This window comes from Lissotriton vulgaris, chromosome 8 (genome assembly GCF_964263255.1).
Source record: "Lissotriton vulgaris chromosome 8, aLisVul1.2, whole genome shotgun sequence".
Taxonomy (NCBI): domain Eukaryota; kingdom Metazoa; phylum Chordata; class Amphibia; order Caudata; family Salamandridae; genus Lissotriton; species Lissotriton vulgaris.
In genome coordinates, this window is record NC_141696.1 from 245,781,753 (window position 1) to 245,802,444 (window position 20,692).

At 38.8% G+C, this 20,692-nt stretch overlaps 1 protein-coding gene across 1 annotated transcript in view; it reads left to right on the forward strand.

The window, feature by feature from the left end:
• The window catches only part of ADAMTS5 (ADAM metallopeptidase with thrombospondin type 1 motif 5), an 81,843-nt gene extending 64,171 nt beyond the window's left edge, over window positions 1-17,672 (forward strand). The window contains exons 6-8 of the mRNA XM_086934026.1: window positions 2,481-2,656; window positions 6,961-7,136; window positions 16,497-17,672. Of these exons, the coding sequence (XP_086790152.1) occupies window positions 2,481-2,656; window positions 6,961-7,136; window positions 16,497-17,061 (917 nt within the window). The 3' untranslated portion in view covers window positions 17,062-17,672. The remainder of the gene's footprint in view (window positions 1-2,480; window positions 2,657-6,960; window positions 7,137-16,496) is intronic.
• Window positions 17,673-20,692: the final 3,020 nt, after the last annotated feature.

The following is a 20,692-nucleotide window of genomic DNA, read 5'->3' on the forward strand; positions in this document are numbered from 1 at the left end:
CATTGCTTCCTCAGGGTGGCTAGCCATGACCAGACTCTGTTTATTGTGGCCTTAATGTAGTGATTTCTTGGGCCACTGGGATGTGGAAAGGGATGCTTTACATGAAGAGAATAGCACATGCTGGCCACCAGTGCTCACTTATGCTCCAAAACTAGAAGCAGGTTATGAAGGTGGCAGGCAACTGAGGGATGCTGAGGAGATACTGCATGAGATGGTAACTGTTCTGCCAGGTTTAATCCTGAAGTTACTCTTTTTATGCCACTTTTTCGGACTCCCATACTACATTGAAAGTTGACTGGTGCACGAGTGGCGTTAGAACATTTGATGAATTTGGCATAGCGCATAATTGTATGACTTTTAACTTAGAGAAAAAAGCGCTAACTGCCAATGTTGTTCCTTACCAAAGGCAAAACGAAGACTTTTGCTTCACTTGCATTTTATGTCATATTCGGGAGAGGCATCTGCCTTGACATTTCACTCTGGTCATCAAACTGTCGCTTTCTACTCAATGTTGTAATAGTCAAGACTGAAATCTAATTTATACAGATTTGTTACAGGTGATGTCATTACCTGTTGACCTTCCTCTGTGCTTAGACTGTTGATTTGTCACTGGCAGACTGTGTTTCAATCCAGCCCTTCCCTGGAAGGGGGCTGAGCTGTACTTGAAGCTGCTGTCTGTCTTCCTGCCTCCTGGTGTCACATCACCAGACAACCATAAATTCTTTTACTACCATATTCAGTAATATTAAGAGGAGATGAAGGCCCCTAAACGTTCCTGCATCTCTCTGTCCCAAGGTATTGAACTCAAGCTGAATGTCTCTTCAATTTAAAGACACTGCACATTGAATGGCACACATGATTTCGGTTCTAATGCAAGTATATTGTGTCACTTTTAAATCTAAAGTTGCATTTTTGTCAACTTGTGCTAGAAATTGTTAATTTGTATTGTGTCACATGTAGTGACTATAGAGAATGTGTTTTTTAGCTGTAAATAAATCTCATATTTAACAAAAGAGTTCGATAATAACTACATGTGTTATGCAAATACTGGAACTTTTGTCAGGTAGCTAGCACATACATCAATGCCAAAAGTGATTGAGGTCAGGATATCTAGGCTGGAAGTTAGGCCTAGGTGCTATTACCGCCACACTGAACCTTTTCACTAAGATGGGCCTTTATTTATTTTTTTATTTTTTTATTTATTTTAAGAGTTTTATATAGCGCTGGCTAGACCCGGAGGTATCAGAGCGCTTTACATGAGGTTCCACAAAATTACACAATTACATCAGTTCCAATTTAAATCAGTTGCTAGATAAACAATTACAAGAGCATAGAAAACGAGATAAGTGAAGAGTAGAGAGGAAGGGGGTAAGGGTAAAGGGGTGGGAGGTAGATACTGAAGAAAGACTAAGGAAAGTCTGCCCAAAGTCCGGCTGGGTAGGTGACGGTAGAAGGGGAAGTCCCAAAACCCATCTCCTCTATAGCTATCAGGTAGCTCCATTGGGTTTGGCCTAATAGCTAGGTCTCAATGGGAAACATTTAGAGAACATGGAGGGCAAAAAATGGAGCGTAGAGGGTAGGGGACAGGGAAGGTGAGAAAGGGAGGATAGGGGAAGAGACAACAAGGAGAGACGAAAGGAAGTCTGTCTAAAGACCGACTGGGTAGGTGACAACCAAGGAGGGAGTCCACGGCCCATCTCCCCTATAGCTAAAGCAGGTAGCTCTATCGGGCATCAGACAAAATGGGTTAGTCTCAATACATGGAGAGAGGAGAGAAGGAGAGACATAAATAGAGGGAGCATGCGGGAAGAGACGACAGGAGAGACGAAAGGAAGTCTGGCTAAAGACCGACTGGGTAGGTGACGTCCAAGGAGGGAATCCCCGACCTGTCTCCCCTATAGCTAAACAAGTTAGCTCCATCAGGCATCAGACAAAATAGCTGGATCTCAAATGACGAGGGAGAATTCACAGGTAGACAGGGTGGGGACTAAGGCCAGGACAGGGTATAGGTACTTTATCACATGATGGTAAATTGCATACACAGTTCTTTCACGTGGGCTGACACAATGCTGCGGGTTGTATGCACAAATTGTAAGGACTTTGACAATCGGTGAAGGCATACTTGTAATAATCTTGGAGTTCCTCTTGACACATTGGACCATTATTAGACCAGAACATGTCGATATTTTGACCTATTGGGTCACTGCTGGAAATGTTACTCTAATGGGTATTCCTTTAGAGGCATTGCTCTTGAGACCATTATGTGTATGATGGAGTTTTGGTTCAATAGGCATTGTACACAGTATCACCTGTGGACCAGTCAAGCAACGCTGAATAAATTGAGTCAATGTCACTACCTTATCTGTATCTTTCATAGTCATTTAGCATGCCAGCGGTCTTAAACTGTCTCCAGTTTTTATTAATGTTACCTACATTTGGTGTAAAAATCACTCTAACCAAAAACCCTCATTGTTCTCCAGCCAAATCCTACAGACAGGAGCAATGTGAGGTGCGAAACGGCTACCAGTCCGATGCCAAAGGGGTGAAGTCCTTTGTAGAGTGGGTTCCCAAATATGCAGGAGTGCAGCTTGCGGACGTCTGCAAACTTACTTGTCGAGCCAAAGGGACTGGCTACTTTGTGGTCTTTTCCAGCAAGGTAGGTGCAGATTCAATGTTTATGTGTTAAAACATGAATTATTCCTTAATGAAAACATACAATTTGCATGCCATTCAGTACAAAGTGTTGCCCTGTCCTTGATCTTTCTAATGACATATTCCTGGCACTAAAGCTAGACCACCCAGCTCTGTCTGCTTCAACATACTGTTTGTTGACACTCAGGTGACAACTTTGTCTTGTTCTGCTGGCTATTCCCATCAATATATTTGGTGCTGCAAGGCTGCTCTCAAACATGTTTTTTATTATGCATGAACTATAGTCTTAAAATGCCTTGTCAACCAGTAGTTCTAAAAAACTAAAAAGTAAATGCTCAGTGCTAAAACAAATAACAGCAACAGCTTGAATACATTAAAAATAAACGTTAAAGTCAACGTGCCTTCGTAAATGTTTCCTAAAATCAGTTTTGCTGAGGTCATCAGGGAGATAATTATAGAGTGGAGACTACTGGTGAGGACCACTGCTGCTGATCAAAACGTTTAAGGATATTTGCCACAATATCAGATTTTTTTAAACTGCAAACAGCAAGCATTCAGGGTACCTTAATTCACAACAATTCTCTTATACATGAAGATAATAATGCTTTCTCCTCTCTGACTGTGCACTGAAAGACATTTTGTGCCATACCTCTTGAGGGCGCTGTCTCTCAGGTAATCTGCATGATTGAGAGAACGCGCCCATGCCGGGTAGGGTGCGATGTTTTCCCTAAGAATAGATGAGGCAATGGATCTCTAAAGGTAAGATTCAAAACAGCATTTCAAATATTACTCATTATTAAAGATTGACTTAAAAAGCGAGTTCAAGATCAGTAATTTAGAAAACTATGAATGTTTATTAAATATTAAAAGAACAATATAGAACAGCAAAAATATAGTGGTCTCAATAAATCAGTCATAGATGTCAGAAATGATTTGCCATGAAGGTTCTCATCAATTAAAATAGATGAAGAAATTAGCAAAATCTGAAAACTAAACTAAGTCCAGAATGTGCAGCACATCAATGGAGAAATGGAGAGCATTCCTAGAAAGAGCCAAAATAATCAAACTTACCCCCCAGAAACAGGGCATTTTTTTCTAATGAGTTTTACCACAGAAAGCAATGGAAATCGTAAAGTCAGCATGGATTGAGCAGAAGTATCAATACATTGTCAAATCACAGTCCAGCATTAAAAAAACGTCAAATAGTGGCACCGTCCTAGCCCTATCTCCCTAAATAGAGAATATTTTTCACCTTATGACATAATGTCATTGAGGATGTCACAACAAATCTGGTGAGATAAACAATGGAAAGTCTCATAATGAGTGGACCACTATGAGTGAGCAGGAAGAGTCTTGAAAAGTATCTGAAGGATTCATCCATAGTTCTTCGTCAGCAGCCTGTCAACACAAAGCAACAGCCCACATTTTGTGCACGCAGTATCAACGAGAAATAAACACATAATGAAAAATATGGATGCCCCAAAAAACAAAATGGAGTCAAGCCCTGGTTTGGGTTATGCCAAGAAAACATAGTTTTGTACATCATCTATAGTTCTTCGGCAACAGCTTGTCAACACAAAGCAACAGTCCACATTTTTTGCACGCAGTATCAATGAGAAATAAACACATAATGTACAATATGGATGCCCCAAAAAACAAAATGGAGTCAAGCCCTGGTTTGGGTTATGCCAAGAAAACATAGTTTTGTACATCATAGCATTATCATTTCAGTTTCAAAAGTTTCATGTCAATAAGCAAATCAGAAATTAGCTTACACCATAGAAACAAATGTAAAGATATGCATATAGACTGACATCTCTATCTCAATGTACTTTTACTTTCTTTTCAATTCACAAACATTCCCTGAATTACGCTTTATCTGGGCTTCTATTTCTCTATATAGTGTTAACATACATAGGGGAATGGATCCCACTGTACTCAGGCAAACAATTTCCTCTTTACATACAAATTTCCTTTTTAAGACCCTTCCTCTGCACCCCTAGCAAATATGGGATGGTCCATTCCCTTTCCTATTCTAGAGGGAAGCTACCCCATGCCTTGGCTGGATTTACTTTCCAACCATTCCCAGGGAGGGAGTAAGTTGAATTTCATTTTTGTTGAATGCTTATAAACATGGTTGTGGATATTCACAAACTAACCAGGCAAACCCAAAATATGCAATGCAATGCCCAATTTGTACCCGTGAGTTGGATTTACTACTGCATACTTCTTTGCACTGATGCCGGAGAAATCTGCAGTGGTAAATGCATTTGCATTGGCTAGGAATCACACTGAGAACTTCTGGCACGGATAAATGAGATATTTTCAGACATAAACGTATCTCTGTAGATAGGGCCATGTTTAGCCTTGGAGGATATCTTTTTAACTTAAGCATACCTGTGGAAGGGGCCACTAAAGCAGCTTGTATTTATAGATACCAACTATATATATTAGCAAATAAAGCAGAATAAATCATGGCAAAAATATCAAACAACAGTCATATCCACATGAGAAAACAGTTCATCCTATAACTAATTCTTGAACTTTTTATGCTGTGGTTCTTCTTTAAATTGCAATAACCCATAGCTACCTGAGGTCACATAACAAGTGGTGGTACAGTAGATAAACATGTAGAATAATTTGATTATACTCATTTAAACTCTATCATAAAATCTTCATATGAGATACTTCCAGAGCATATTTATCATCCTTATATAGTGGGTATGAGGGACCCATTGTGTTGTGACAGTTACCATTGTCCACATGATCCTAATGCCTTTTAAGCATGTGGCAGCAGTTCAGGGAGTTTGCAATATCAGTGTATCACATGCATGGTAGACACAGCTTGTCACTGCCAGCGAATAGGCCTTCATGGGGATGTTCTCTACACGACTGAGTCCAACACTCCTTCCACTATTAATGGTGGTTTTTCATTTTGGTGGTACAATGCAGATGGTAAAGAAACTGAAACAGCAACCTTTTACTGGTATAAATTGATCATTTATCTAGGAGCTAACTATGGGTCTCACCCTAGATCAGTTGTTCTGTGAGGATGACCAGGGTTACCCTTCCCAAGCAGTTCTACAGACAGCCCTATCATGGCCAGTAGAAGAGTCATTTACTAGGAGTGACAGGATCAGTTGTACCACAATAAGATAATGGAAAGAGGTTTCTCTTATCCCTGCTCTTTCTAGCTCAATTGCAGAGGTTTTGCATGAAATGAATGAATCTTCAAGAAATCGGTTGCTGTTGTTTAGCTCTGTGGTAGAACTTATATTGCAATGTGATAGGGTCTGGAAGTTTTAAACTATCAATAAATTATGTATAATGAAAAATAAAAGGTGATATATGAAGGAAGTTCCTCAAACATCTGAAAATATATGGAAAAAGAACTGTGGACAACTTGAATGCAAGATGCTTATAACTGAGGACTTCAGTGATGTATAAGTAAGTGTGGTATTTAAGAAAAATGGTCCTCAACTCCACCACTGTTCTTAAATACCACGTCATCAAGCACAGGAGTAAAATGAGCAGGAAACTACTATTTGACACCTCCATGATGCCTCCACTGTTCTAAAGTCCTGAATGTCATATGCAAAATGTAAACTTTTGGCTCATTTACCAGTTAAAAAAAATATGAAAAATCTACAGAATAAACTCAGCAGCATCAGGTCCTTTGTCATTAGCATACAGTACACATGGATTGAGTTGTCACCCAGGCCCCTTGGCAATAGATCTCAAAGTTGTTTGCATAGATATTACAAAGTATGTTTGACAGAATAAACTATTGAGCCACAAATCATGAAACATGAATGTGGGAGGATCTGAGCAATGTTATCTAATAAATAAGGTAAATCCTGACTTGAGGATCTGAATGACTTGAGGACCACACACTCTCTTCAATGTGCGTGACATGGATGAAAGTTAATACCCATTGTTAACTACGTAAATGGGAGTTTGCTATTGACAAATGAAAAACAAATGACCTCGACATCCATTTTATTCAGATCACCGGAGGAAGCTTCCTGTCAACAGAGTCAACCTAGGCTCTGTTGATGGAAAACTGACAGTCCTCCCAATCGTAAATAGGCTATTCGGATTGTCATTTTGCTGTTAAGTGTACTTTGACACATTTGTGACAGAGAATCTGTCCTCCAAGCTTTAAATCACCCCCTTAGTTATAGTCATATCCGGAGTACAGATTATTACACTTCCACACACCAATTTAGACCCTTTTTAATGACCTTTTGCATTTGAATAACTTACTTGAGGTTTACATTTTGGAATATTGTTTCTTTTATCCTATAGGTGGCTGATGGTACTGAATGTAAGCCATACAGCAATTCAGTGTGTGTCCGAGGGAAGTGTGTCCGAACAGGCTGTGATGGCATAATCGGCTCTAAACTTCAGTTTGACAAATGTGGAGTGTGCGGAGGAGACAACTCCAGCTGCACAAAAGTCACAGGAACCTTCAATAAGAAATGGTAAGGGACTCAAAGAAGGTATTACCATCATTTTTGTATTACGACCCACCAGGTTAGGCATAACATTTTGAAAATTAGGGAACATTTTGAAAAAAGGACCTTAGTTAATACCACGCCTTTTGTCCACACCCACAAAAGTCCTGTCTTCAGCCACACATGTCAAAGATGTTGCCTCAGTAATTACATCTCATTGGGTGGTGACTACTGTGCTGTAAATGCAACTTATAGGACACTATGAGCATGTTATGGTCAATGCTGGTAACTCCCACAAAATGATGAAAAACTCTTAAAACCTTTCAATTTCTCTTAACCATGATAAATCGGTCAACAATTAATGATGGTTTATTGGCAAAACAACATCTGTTTAATCAATTAACAGTTGGGCAATGGATCTCGCTGACATATTTAAAGCAGTATCTGTGTTGCCAAACTCCAAATCAAGACATGGTAATTTTTCTCGATAACTAATCAGGTATATGAAAGTCACCAGACCAAGGTTAACTGATGTTAGATTATTAATCATTTTAATTATGTTTGAGGCGGTGTGAAGCAGCTGTGACATAGCGTTTCATATAATTATTGTGTTCATGCCAGATTTTCTTTATCTAATGCCAGCCCTTCTATAAATAGGCATTAATACCTTCTTAATGATTGTTTGTCTTTTTTGACACAAATTGCTTTCCATCACTTGGATAACATAATGCCTGGGGGAAAAATATACTCACAAAGATAAGCCCAAATCAATCACTTTGCCTTCAGCATTTACTGAACAATCCATTTCAATCTAGACTGGGAACACAATGTTACTTGTGATGTAATGTGTGAATTTTGTTGATTTTCTTCAAAGCAATTTAACCTTGATCTCAGGACGTAAGTTGATTGTAATACTCAATGGAAAATGGTATCTCGGCTTGGAACATGATGTTTGGTGTTCATAGGGTTTACAGAAGCACATCATTAACAAACCCTTAAGGGGGTGTTTTGCAAGTTGTTTTGTGCCCCAGAGAGAGGGAATTTTCCTGCTCCGAAACTGCCGAACTAAACAGAGGGATGGTGTGGCATCATGGCTAATCGGATGTATGTCGTTACAACGCATACTTTTACAACGCATACCTTTACAACGCATTTTTTACACCGCAACATTCATTACAACGCATTCCATTACAACGCATACCATTAGAACGAATTCTTTGAAACTACCTTTACAACGCATTCCACTACAACGCATACTACATTTACAACGCATACCATTACAACGCATACCATTACATTGCATGTATGGTAAGTATTGGATAGTGTAGGGGTAAAAATTACTATTCTAACTCCAGGGGGATGCAACAGTAGGGTAAGTGTTAGATAGTGTAGGGGTAAAAATTACTATTCTAACTCCAGGGGGTGCAACAGTAGGGTAAGTATTCGATAGTGTAGGGGTAAAAATTACTATTCTAACTCCAGGGGGTGCAACAGTAGGGTAAGTGTTGGATAGTGTAGGTATGCGTTGTAATGGTATGCGTTGTAATGACTGCGTTGTAATGACATGCGTTGTAGTGGTATGCGTTGTAGTGACATGCGTTGTAATGGTTGCGTTGTAATGGCATGGATTGTAATGGATGTTGCGTTGTAAAAGTTTTGTTGTAAAGGTAGTGCGTTGTAAAAGTTGCGTTGTAAGTGTTGTTTCCCTGGCTAATCTGCATATAATAGATTATTAGTTACTCACAGTGGGCTTTGCTGAAATTTCTGTTTCACTGCCATCATTTGGTGTAATTTTGGTAATTTCACGTTATGCTTGTTGCACGAAATTACTGAAATTATGCAATTACGCTGCCTCACGTAATTATGGACTGTTCGTAGCAAAATATTTAGCGCAAACACACAGGAACGGAGCTAACGACCTGAACACAAAAGGCGGTTGTTTGCGGTGCTTGTGTTTTTGGACGATGGTTAACCTTGAAATGCATCCTTGTGTCCAAAATAGACATGCGGATGCATATTGCATTCAAATATAGCACAAAATGCTGGTTTTGCATTTTTAGTTGTTATGTTTAATTTCACATAATGTTTCCTTAAATTTGTCATGCAATTACACAAAAGAAAATTGCATGAATTACACAAATCCCTATTCCAAACATTGTACTGCAGATCATCACTTGATTGTGGCACTGATCATTCTAGCTTGCTGGCTGCAAGAAAAATTAAAAGCAGCCACCAAGGCTTGTTCTTTACTGAAGAGACACGTCTCTTGCCTACTTGTGAAGCACATTTGGGATCCTTTAGTGAACAGAGACAGCCTGGTCATTCACCACTGTTGTGAAGGGGCATGCTATTGTTTGCTGCAGAAATTAATGCACTTAATTCCAATTATTGTAAAACTGATGCAGCCAGAAGATGCTTCAAAGTGTTTTTGGATAAGAGAGCAACAATTGCTACTTCTCTCACAATTCAAGCAATATCTGACAATAAAGCTAATTTGGATGGTCATGAAAGGTTTCAAAATAGGCACTGAAGAGAATTGGTGAAATGCAGGGACGATGGGGCGCACCATTAGGTAATTTGGAATGTATTGAAATAAAAGGTCCTAGTTTTACCTGTCGAGTATTATTAGAAAAAAAACCTTTAGAAATCCATAAAATAGTGACCATTCTACAGTAACTGATGATTTGAGACTGTTGAGAAGAATGCTATGAACCACGTCAAAGGATAACAACGCTTTGTGAAAAATCACAGCCTACCAGGTGAAGGGGCATGTCACTGTTTGTTAAAGCAATCAATGCAAATAATGCCAGAGGTTCTCTTCAGAGTCAGATTTATGTATTTTTAATACAAGCCTTCATTTACTTATTGTTTCTATAAAACTCTGATGCAAGCACCAATGCTTCAGAGTGTTTGTGGGTAAGGAGAGGAGAGTAGTAGAAACATATAGAATAGTTAGGTTAAGTCCAACTGTCCAGAGCAAAAGGCAGATCGTGAGGTGTTTACCAAAGTCTCTGAATTCAGCCTCACATTGAAGATGCAGTGTAAAAAGAGGTAACTTGAAAAGCTTCAGAAGGCAGGAACCTTACCCGGACATTGAAATAGTTTCGGTCTAGGAAGTAGCAGTGACAAATGGTGTTGACAAACAACATTGAACTTCTGGTCAAATGGTAAGGGAGAAACATTTTAAAAGATACGTGTGTGCTTTCTTGTGTATTTAAGTCAAAACAAATTAATTCCCTTGGGTTGTGTACAGGAAAAGCTGAAAATTAGCTATGACACAGTAAAATTTACATCCGAAAGTTAAAAATATAAGCAAAATTTAAAGTACATAACAGTTTATTGAAACATTAAAAAAGCATACAATACACTTCAGAATAATGTTAAAGAACAAGTTAAAAACAAATTTATAATTTTGTGACCTGCACAAAAGTATAGGACAGACAAAACTAAATTGTAAAACATGGGACTTGAAAATTACAAAGCGTACATTCACAATAAAAGTTTCAACCAACCCTGGTGTTATAACCTCACAATCTTATATACATCGGGGAGGAAAAGCATGAATTGTACATGAACTTTCTTGTGTATTGACTTATTGATCACATTGAGAGTGAAATCTAGTCTTTAGTTTGACTTTCAACATGACAGCTTGTATCATTGCAAGATATATGATCTAAATTGTTAAGACCAAAAATTGGTCTGTAAGCAAAGGTTTGAGATCTTTACTACAGATTTATCATTTTTGTAGCCTCACCTATGCATATGCTTTTAGAACAATGAACATGTGAAACCATCAATGTGGGGGTGATGGTAACACCGGTTTAACATTTTGCTTCTTGAGGAAGAGAAGTAACAAATCTTTTATTACATTTTGGGTTGCCAACCCAGATATTAGAGAGGCATTGGTAAATCTTTTGGCTTTCAACATGATGGTAAATTGAGTCAGATGATCTTTGTATTGCAAAGTTCGAGGTGTGAAGTAGCAGATTTTAATTTGTTGATGTTCCTAATGGCAGTGGCCTCTGCAACTTGTAAGATAACGAGTCTGTCAAATAATGTGATATTATTATCCAAATGGGGTGAGGGACATTGGGCAAAGTTAAATTAAGTTTCGCCACTGAAGATATGAATCTGACCATAACAGATCTTTTCGAATATTGGCACTTGGGTGTGTCAGAAGGAATTGAAATCCTTTTTTGGTTGACTCGAAAGAGTTTTTTCGAACATTTGTCTACTTTAGTATTGTGGGCCTTAAAGTAGGTTTCTTACTCTGGTTTTAACATGCTCACACCTCATGTACATTATAGCTACATTTTTAACACGGTTCAAACAATAACATTCTTTGTTCATCAATTGATGTCTTTTCCTCCCGTCCCTAGGACCAATAGTATTAGGATGAGAGTCACGTATCAATGCCTGGCTCAAGTTTAAGAAATGCCTTTTGCAACCATTTTCAATGTTCATACTTCTAGATGATGCAAAATGTGAAAACCCTATTCTATAACGTGTGTTGTCATTTTCATTATCTTGAAAAATGCTCAGTTGTACCATGAAGCTATGACATAACCAGGGGTTGCACACTTCATAACCCTATGAGGGTGGTGTTTATTAGTGTTAATTCAGTGTATTCTGAGTGTTCCTCACCTTCTATCAGAATGTTCTAGATTTGTTAGTATTGACAATTTATCCCTAACATTTGCAAGTCTCAGCCCAAGGATTCAGAATATCTTGATTCATCGATGAATCTGCTAACCACTTCTTGAAATTTATCTAACCGGTCATTCAGACTGTATATTTCCCTTTCGCACACTCATACATCTCTTGCAACCACATCTCAATATCAGGACTGTGGTAAGTTCTCCAAAGTCTTAGGATCAAATGGTTTGCTGCTGCTATGCTGACACTCATCTTATCCGTTGATGAGTGATGTGATCTCCGAGTAAAAGATTGAATCATGTAACAGACTGCCTGGCATGCCAAAGGCCCTGCTATGTCACCACTTTACACAATATCTCCTACACCTTAGCCAGCAGTGACTTAAAGTAGGGCAATCCAATAGCAGGTGCATAATATTGCTTTTTGGATGTGTGCTTCTCCAGCATGCTGCTTAAGGATTATTCCAGCATCATTCATCTTTATTTGGATCGAGGCCATCGGTGTAGGATTTTGTAATAGCCAATATCCAAGTATGTATCCCTTAGGGGATCATTATTCTGTGTCATTAGGTCTGACCAGTGTTCTGCCAAATAGTCTAACTGCAGACAGAGTGACCACCAGTCTTTCAATAGTTTAGATAGCAGTACTCAGAATATATGGTCTGTTATAGTCTTGTAGAGCCCATATACCACTCCTTTATATGATCTCAAGTTACACAAATATTTAAGGATGGAAGATTCATATAGTTCTTTCAGGGGCCCAAGGTCTTGTTGAGGCAGTGGATGAGAAGTTGGTAGCTCCAGAAGTGAGTGTGATATCCTTCATATCTGCAAATGTTTTCAGATTACCATCTACAAGCAGGTCATTTATTGTCTTTGTGCCTCTGGGCTCAAACTCTTACCAGTTCTGCTCCAATTTTTATGTTACTGTTAATCCACTGAGGGGCATTCTTGTGTATGCTACTGTTTTCTCCATGACGGTGGGTGCTTTGTGCCAAGCATAGGTCATCACAGAGACCATGAAGTTAAAGGCTATTTCTTGCCACATGCCCATGTGCTGTGTACAGTGTCCTGATACCCCCTGATTTCTGGCATTTGATGAGTTCTTCCTAACAGAGATGCCGGTCAGTAGGTCTTTGAAGTAGATGTAGGCCACTACTTTCTATTGCTGCATGAAGTTTAGATTGTTAAAAGTGCAGATTTAACCCACTCCAAATAAAGATTTTTAGTAGTTTAGATACTTCCACTCTTAGTGAAGTGGGATACATATTGGAAACATAAACAAAGATGTATTTGAGACATGTCATCACCTTCATTTCAATAACTTGTGTCTTGACCCATATTGATAAACTGAGTAAGGACGATCTAGCCAGATCAGATTTGATCACTGTGAGTAAAGAGCTTATAGTACTGTCATTGTCTACTATGCTAATCCCTGCATACTTTAGATGCTTTCCAATGAAATGGATGGTTTCCAATGGCTGCAATACTAGTGTGTCTAGTGAGTGAAAGTTGCTCACATTTCTCCCAATTGTTGCTGTAACTGGAGAATGTCGAGAAGTGTGAAATTACATTCATGAGAGCTTTGATGGACGTGACAGGCTTTGATACAGTAAAGAGGATGCGTTAACACATGAAATAGACCTTCATGTTTCCCTGCAATTGTCATTACCCCCTCTATGTCTTTGGCATGATTAATGGTAATTGTCAAGGGTTCTAATGATAATATAAAGAACAATGGGGAGAGGGGTCATCCTTGACTGGTGCTTCTCTTGACTTTAAACTCAGGGGAGACTTACCCATTTCAGGCAATCACTGCAGGCAGCGCAGTATACAGCCATTAAACTTTTTGCTAATAATTTTTCTCCCAGTTCTACGTTCTTCATGACCCGTTATAGGTACTGCACCTCCACCTTATCAAGGGCTTTCTCTGTGTCCATCGAGCCCACCAATTTTTCATCAGATACATTACATACTTGCCAGAAAGCATGGGTAAGCAATCTTAGATGTGACCAGATGTGTGATGTAGAATGAAGTCCTCCTGTTCCGAGTGGATGAGAGTTGTTAACAGGTCCTTCAATCTATTGGTCAGAACTTTGATCTTAGGGGTAGATTAAGTTAGCATTTGCCTTGCCGTTGCATCATGCAACACGACGCATGATAACACAAAGGCTAACTTGTGATTTACAAAGTCCTGCAGCACCTGACTTCCCTGGCCCTGCGTGGCTTTGTAAAGAAATGTAATGCAATGCGGCCGCTTGTGCTGCATTCTGTTACAATTCTTAGTGGTAGGCATTCCATGTGTGGAACATGAATGCTCCTATGCATCCACCCATGGAATTATTGCAATTCTAGATCTACTAAGGTTTGTCAGGCTGGAACTGTGTGAAATCGGTACACCTATCAGAGTGATGAAGTCTGTATAACACAAAGAAAGAGAAAAATGCCTCTTTGGATTCATCACGCTTGTAACACAGGCACCCTTGTACCATGAGCAAGGATGCAATGGTGCCTGAGTTGGCACTAGGCAGCATCTAGTACACCAGCACAGGGAGAGAGATGAAGAGTACCATAACTTAGTACTTACAGTACTCTCCATCTCTCTCCCATTCATGCAATACAGTGCAGCTACTTGCCTTGCTGCACTGCGTTGTGTGAATTCTTAATAAATATGCCCCTTAGTGTCTACATTAAGTATGGAGAATGCAGATTCATAATTGCTTGTGATGAGGTGCCATGGTCAGCAGTAGGTTTAGAAGGTTCTCATGAAACTGCTACAGTGAAAAGAAGTTGTTTAGCTGATATCAGCACTGTGTTTTGTTAGTCTGGGGTCGATCCATTGAGTGCTTGGGCCACCACTTTCTTAGTTGGCAGAATTTGGGATATGACTGTCGCTAATGAGGAAGTGGGTCATCAGGCAAATCAACAGCGCCAAATATGCATCCTACTTGGAATACCATGATTAGTCAAAGACCAACCTCTTACAATGGCAAGGTGTGGCACAGTAGCTTATCACAAGTCCTTAGGAGTCACTGAGTCACTGTTTTTTTCAAATTGTCATTTTTGACTTTTTAAAAGAGGTGTTCCTCCTAGATTACTGGGCAGATTGCTCTGAGAGTTGGTTTGCCAAGGTGAGACCGTTGGCATAGATTGTGATCAATTACATTAGTCGGTGTCCTTTGTGTATTTAGCCTAATTTCTCCCCCATTGTTTAGCTGTGCTGAGTCTACACTTCACTCCTATTTCTTTGCTCAATCACTAAGTCAAAGTACGTAATGAATTGGTCGCAGATCGGCCCCATTTTTAAGATATGCCAGAGCTGCGAAGCCACTCCTTTCCCTTTGCTCAATTCCTCATTCAAAAATAGTTCTGCCTGTTATCTACTGCTCAAGAAGACCACCACCAATCCCATTTCTATGGCTCTTTCTCCCTTGGTGATCAGTTGGTGCTCAGCCGGGGCCTCCGAGATGAATGCCCCTTGCATCCCCTGCCAGTTGCCATTGACTGAGTCCCCCACACCGTACTCACCCAATCCTGTTCACAAAGGCCTGTCCACCAGAATGCTCTGTCTGCTGCATGGATTCACATCTTCCATTGTGTCACACTGCATACCTCTGTCCCGGGTCCCCAACACTACCACACAGAGTCCATTCTGCTATCTTGGGGAAGAGGGGTGGTGGGGGACCGCAGCAGTCACCATTTAGCTTCTACTACCTTCCAACAGATATGGGATTATCACTTTTTACGCAACAAGAGCTGCAGTGTGCCTCCAAGATCAGGCAGTTGCAGAGGTATAAAGAGATGCCACAATCTTCCTTGCCACCTGGCTCCACTCCCCCCAGGTTGCTTTCCTACTCTGTAAGATTTACTCATATGAGTCAATCTAAACTGTACACAAAGATTAGTTCAAACTGTTGCTTAACCTTACTGCAATGTAACTGAGTTTACTTCTGTGGCTGAAATATTCGGTGTCATTATTTGACTTTCTGGAATAAAAACATGTTTGACTTGTAATAGTTCGGACAAATAGGCACAGAATTATATTTTTAATGTAACAACAAATAAACATTTAATACCCAATCTAATAGCTTACTATAATAGTATACACCACTACATCCAGCTCCCACATTGATGCACAAAGGTAAGACATTTTAAAGTGAAAATAGATTACACGAAACGCAGATATAAAAATAATACATTAACTAATACATTAACTAAATGAAGATTGTTAAGAACACATTTACACCATTGCACAATAGGTTACAGCAATTAAAGAAATGGTTGACTTTGATTCAAAATACAAAGTGAAGCATAAGTTAATTTAATTTGGAACAAATCTGAAGTGTAAAATGACAAATACTAAGCATAAAGAACCTTGTTTGGTGCACATTTTAATGTAAAACATTATTGCGGATCCAAGCGACTATCTCTGCATGTCCCACTGGCTGTTTTAACTGATTGACACTCACACACTGGCATACGGGTGCAAAGAGTTCTCTGCTTTCTTTTGATGTGATGCACAATGCTCCATGTATATTGGAAAGCGTTGCAACGTTTAGTGCGATTATTTTGACCAGTGCACACCCCATAGAATGTTGGAATGTTTGCCTTTAATCAATAAGAAAACTCAGACCATCCGAGGAAATGTCCTACTAACATTATTTACCTTTTTTATTGCAAACAACTTTTGAGGAAGTATGAATATTTAATATGTGCCTATTCTTATTTTCAGTAAGGGCTACACTGACATAGTGAAGATACCGGAAGGTGCAACTCATATCAAAGTCCGGCAAATGAAGGCTAAAGACCAGAAGACATTTACAGCGTACTTGGCCCTTAAAAAGAAATCAGGCGAGTATTTAATTAATGGGAAATACCTGATCAGCACATCTGAGTCAATCATTGACTTAAATGGAAGTGTCATGAACTACAGTGGCTGGAGTCACAAGGAGGATTCATTTCATACAATGGGACATGCAGCAACCAAGGAGATTCTTATAATACAAATTCTGTCCACTGATGCAAGCAAACCTGTAGATGTGAGTTACAGTTTTTTTGTTCCTAAAAAACAACTTCCATCGTCGAACAGCATTACCAGCATCAGCAACAAACTAGTGCCAAAGATTACCCAGCCTGACTGGGTGACTGGACCATGGCTCTCCTGTTCGAGAACCTGTGACACAGGTTGGCACACAAGAACTGTTCAGTGCCAAGATGGACTTGGAAAGTTAGCAAAAGGATGCCTTCTTTCTCAGAGGCCGTCAGCATTTAAACAATGTTCACTAAAGAAATGCTAACCCATGACTCTAGTCATTTAACAGAAATGTCTCCTCAAACATTATTGACATACCGCTATATGGCATACCCAGATGAAGAGAACAATCAGCTACTTTGAAGTTATCAAGGAAAGCTACTTAACCGCAGAAGCTGCCACTCTGGGCCACTACTTCACATAAGAGTAGATTCTGGGATGTCAGAAAGCAGAAGGGACTGCTATAAGTTCTTATTTCTGTTATATTTGAAGACTTACAGCTCCATCTTCCCAATGTCACCTACCTCCAATGCTTACAGTTCATGATCAGGTGTCATTTTCAAGTCAATTTTAACATGAAATACAGTAGCATATATTTCATAATTTGTAAATACTTGCCCTTTGGCATGTCACTTTACACTCTTAGGCCTGTGTAAAACATGATATTTGTATAAGCAACTGATTGACCAAAGTATGTCTACAGCCATTGATACTCTCAGTCGATTTATTTCCAGGAATGGCTGCAGACGATTACTAGAAAACAAAAGTGCTTGCTTCCATTTATACATTTTCTATTCGACTTTTCTTATGACAATAGGAGACATATTTCCTCCTAGGATCTTCCTGTTGAAAAAGTTCAGTTTTTTTTCATAAAAAGTGATGTTTAAAAAAAAGAAATATCTCACAAAAGACGTGCATCTACTTGGAAAGAAAAACATAGTAAAAATACTCTTTCTTTTTTGAGAGGCATTCAGTATTTTTGATCCAGCAGGTCACGTGTATAGTGACCAGTTGTCTTCCTAACCCAGGTGTCCCTCAAGTGTTACCACTGCTTTGTCTTTTATTTGTTTCTAGTTTCATGCTGATGAATGTTTTTTTTTTACCCAAATGTATCAAAGATCTCCTTCGTGTTACAGACAAGAGCAAGCGGAGTTCAACGTTTTGACTGCAATGCCTAACCCTGGTATCGATCTTACCAGAGAAAAAAGTTTTATGTGTTTGCTAACAAGATGCAGGTACTTTTCTTTAGTGTACATTGTGTATAGTTTATTTCAATCAAAGGACTTACTGTCTTTTTGAAATAGAAAAAAACATACCACAATGTGGTAGCCAATGTCTTAACAATGATTCCACATAGAAAAAATTCTGGCACGTGTTATCAGTTGCCACATGGAAGTATGTATTGTTTAAGTCATCAAGTCAAATATAACAACTAGATTTGATTGGGGAAACATATTTATAAAAAAGAAGTTGTTATTCCTAAACTTCAAGGTTCCCTCTAGGACATTGGTACCATGTCAAAATACAGTGAGAAAGAGACCTTTATTCTGAATGGACAGCACATTTTACATATGCCCAAAACCAAAATGTACATAATCATTATTTGATGGGCAAACAGTGCTCCACCTATTACTATTAGAGAGTGGGATGTCCATAAAGTACTTTAAAGGTGAGTGTGAATCACTGGAAGTTATTAATTTAGGTGTGAGTTATGTAGGCAACATATTCTGAATTCCCAATTTTGTTCAGATAGCCATCACAGCTAATGTTGCCTCATACTATCAAACAAAAAGCTAGATTACTTCTAGATGAAATGATACTTCAGCGTGACAATCAAAAGATGGTCTACTGCATTTTAAATTATTTCAGCCAGGACAAAGGCTCCTTCTTCAGCATACTGGCTATGTCTGCTAAGAAGACAGTCACTATTCTGAACACTTATGTGCTGTGTTCAGTTTGCCCTTTTATGTACATCTTGGGAAAGCAAAGGTAAATGAAGGTGCCTCGATGTTAAATGATGAATAATATCTTGGAAAGCTAAAGTGTGAAGACATTGTTGAGGTGTGATTAGATTGAATTATAGTAGGTTATCAGAAGGGTTGTAAAGTGTGCAACAGATGCATTCCATTGATATTCATCATGCACTGGTCCTACCTTTCTTGACCAGAATGTGTCAAGTAAACCTAGCAGATTAGAAACTTGCCTAGTTGAGCCTTGTTTTCACAGCTATGATAAAAGTTAATATTTTAGCCATTTCCTGAACCTTAGGTGGGCTGGTTCCACCCGCAGTATTTCATCTAGATTGTTCCAAACCTGAACAGTAAATGTTTACCCGCCTACTTTTAACCTCTCTGAATTAGGGGCTTTCAAAGTCAAGAGTAGAGATTAACCATTTAAGTGCTCTAGCTCAAAACCTGAGGTGTATTATAAAAGGATGTATTTTATGAGAGAGGTTTTAAAGCTCTGATAAATGAATACTAGCAGACTAAACCACTAATAACCCATTTGGCACCAGTAGGGTATGGCACGTTCCAATGCAATTCATGAAAATGCAGTGTGCTCACAAATACTGATTCCAGCATTTTGCTTGATTGCATCAAACATACTGAAGTTGTCTGCCTTCATGTGGAAACAGTCCCAGCCCATTCAGAGCTACAGATATAAAAATGTGTTGTGGGTTATTTGCAAATGTAAGATAAGCAACTCGGCACTGAAGAAAATAATTTATTTTTGTACAACTGGTATGTGAACAGATGTAATACATTTATTTATTCTTATTTAACAAAGACACCAGTTGGGCAAATGTATCTATATTTAAAAAATGTACTATCATCTTTTTTCTTATTTATGCTTCTCTTTTGTTTGGAAAGTACACCTTGTAAGTTTACATATTGTACAGCACTGTCTAATTTTGTATTTTTGTTACAGAACGCTTTCTGTGAGAAATATGTTTATATGTCCCTGTAAATATATCCTGTATAGAATCTCATTACAATTCCAGCGTTCTCCCCATTCCCAATGGAGATGTGCATTGGACCTTGTCTGGCATTTAGTGTTCTAGGCTGTTTGCTACGCTTACAATATTCACTGTATGCTATCAATAGCCACTTACTCAGTGTTTCCTTAACCTCAGTTGCACTGTCATTGGACACAATATGGGCATTGTTTAGTCATGCTGAGTTACAATCTGATTTGTTGCTGAAAGTCACACAACAGAGAATCTCTGACAAACAATTTCCTGAAACTTTGCATTTTGTTGTGGGCTTCAGAATGTTTGCTCAGCCATAGTAAAATTGAAAAATATGATGAGCAGTGCAAATATATCACAGTGTGGTTCATTTAATCCAGATATTGTTTTGCAATCAAATTAGTGATAGACATTATAAAGGTGATTGTACTTGGACTGATGAGAGAGCCGAATGAACTGTGTGTATTATTGTGGCCCTCCTTTAAATCAGACATAAATGTTTGTTCCACTGCCTTCTTGACCCCTTTGTTCCTTCTCCCGATGCTCAAAATCGCCTTCTAAGCCAAAAGCTAAATTACTGAACTCTTGAGACAATTAACCTTTGTAACATAGAACATCTATTTTGGATTGAAAGTAAGTGGTAAATGTTCTTGTCATGCAATTTAAAATAATGCACTGGTGCTCAACAGTTCTATATAGGTCAAGGGAAAATTATAGTCTGCAAATGTTGTGTTTGAAAATGTCCTTGTTATTTTTACACAGTAAAATGACAAAAAATTTAATGAATGAACCCAACACTGGATTTGCTTCTATTTCTATGCATTTGTACATGTCTCGATGGGTAACCAACCTTCCCCCAATCATAATGTCTAACGTGTGTTTTAACTGATAATATTAACAAAACAGATACACAGTTTATCTAAGCGTT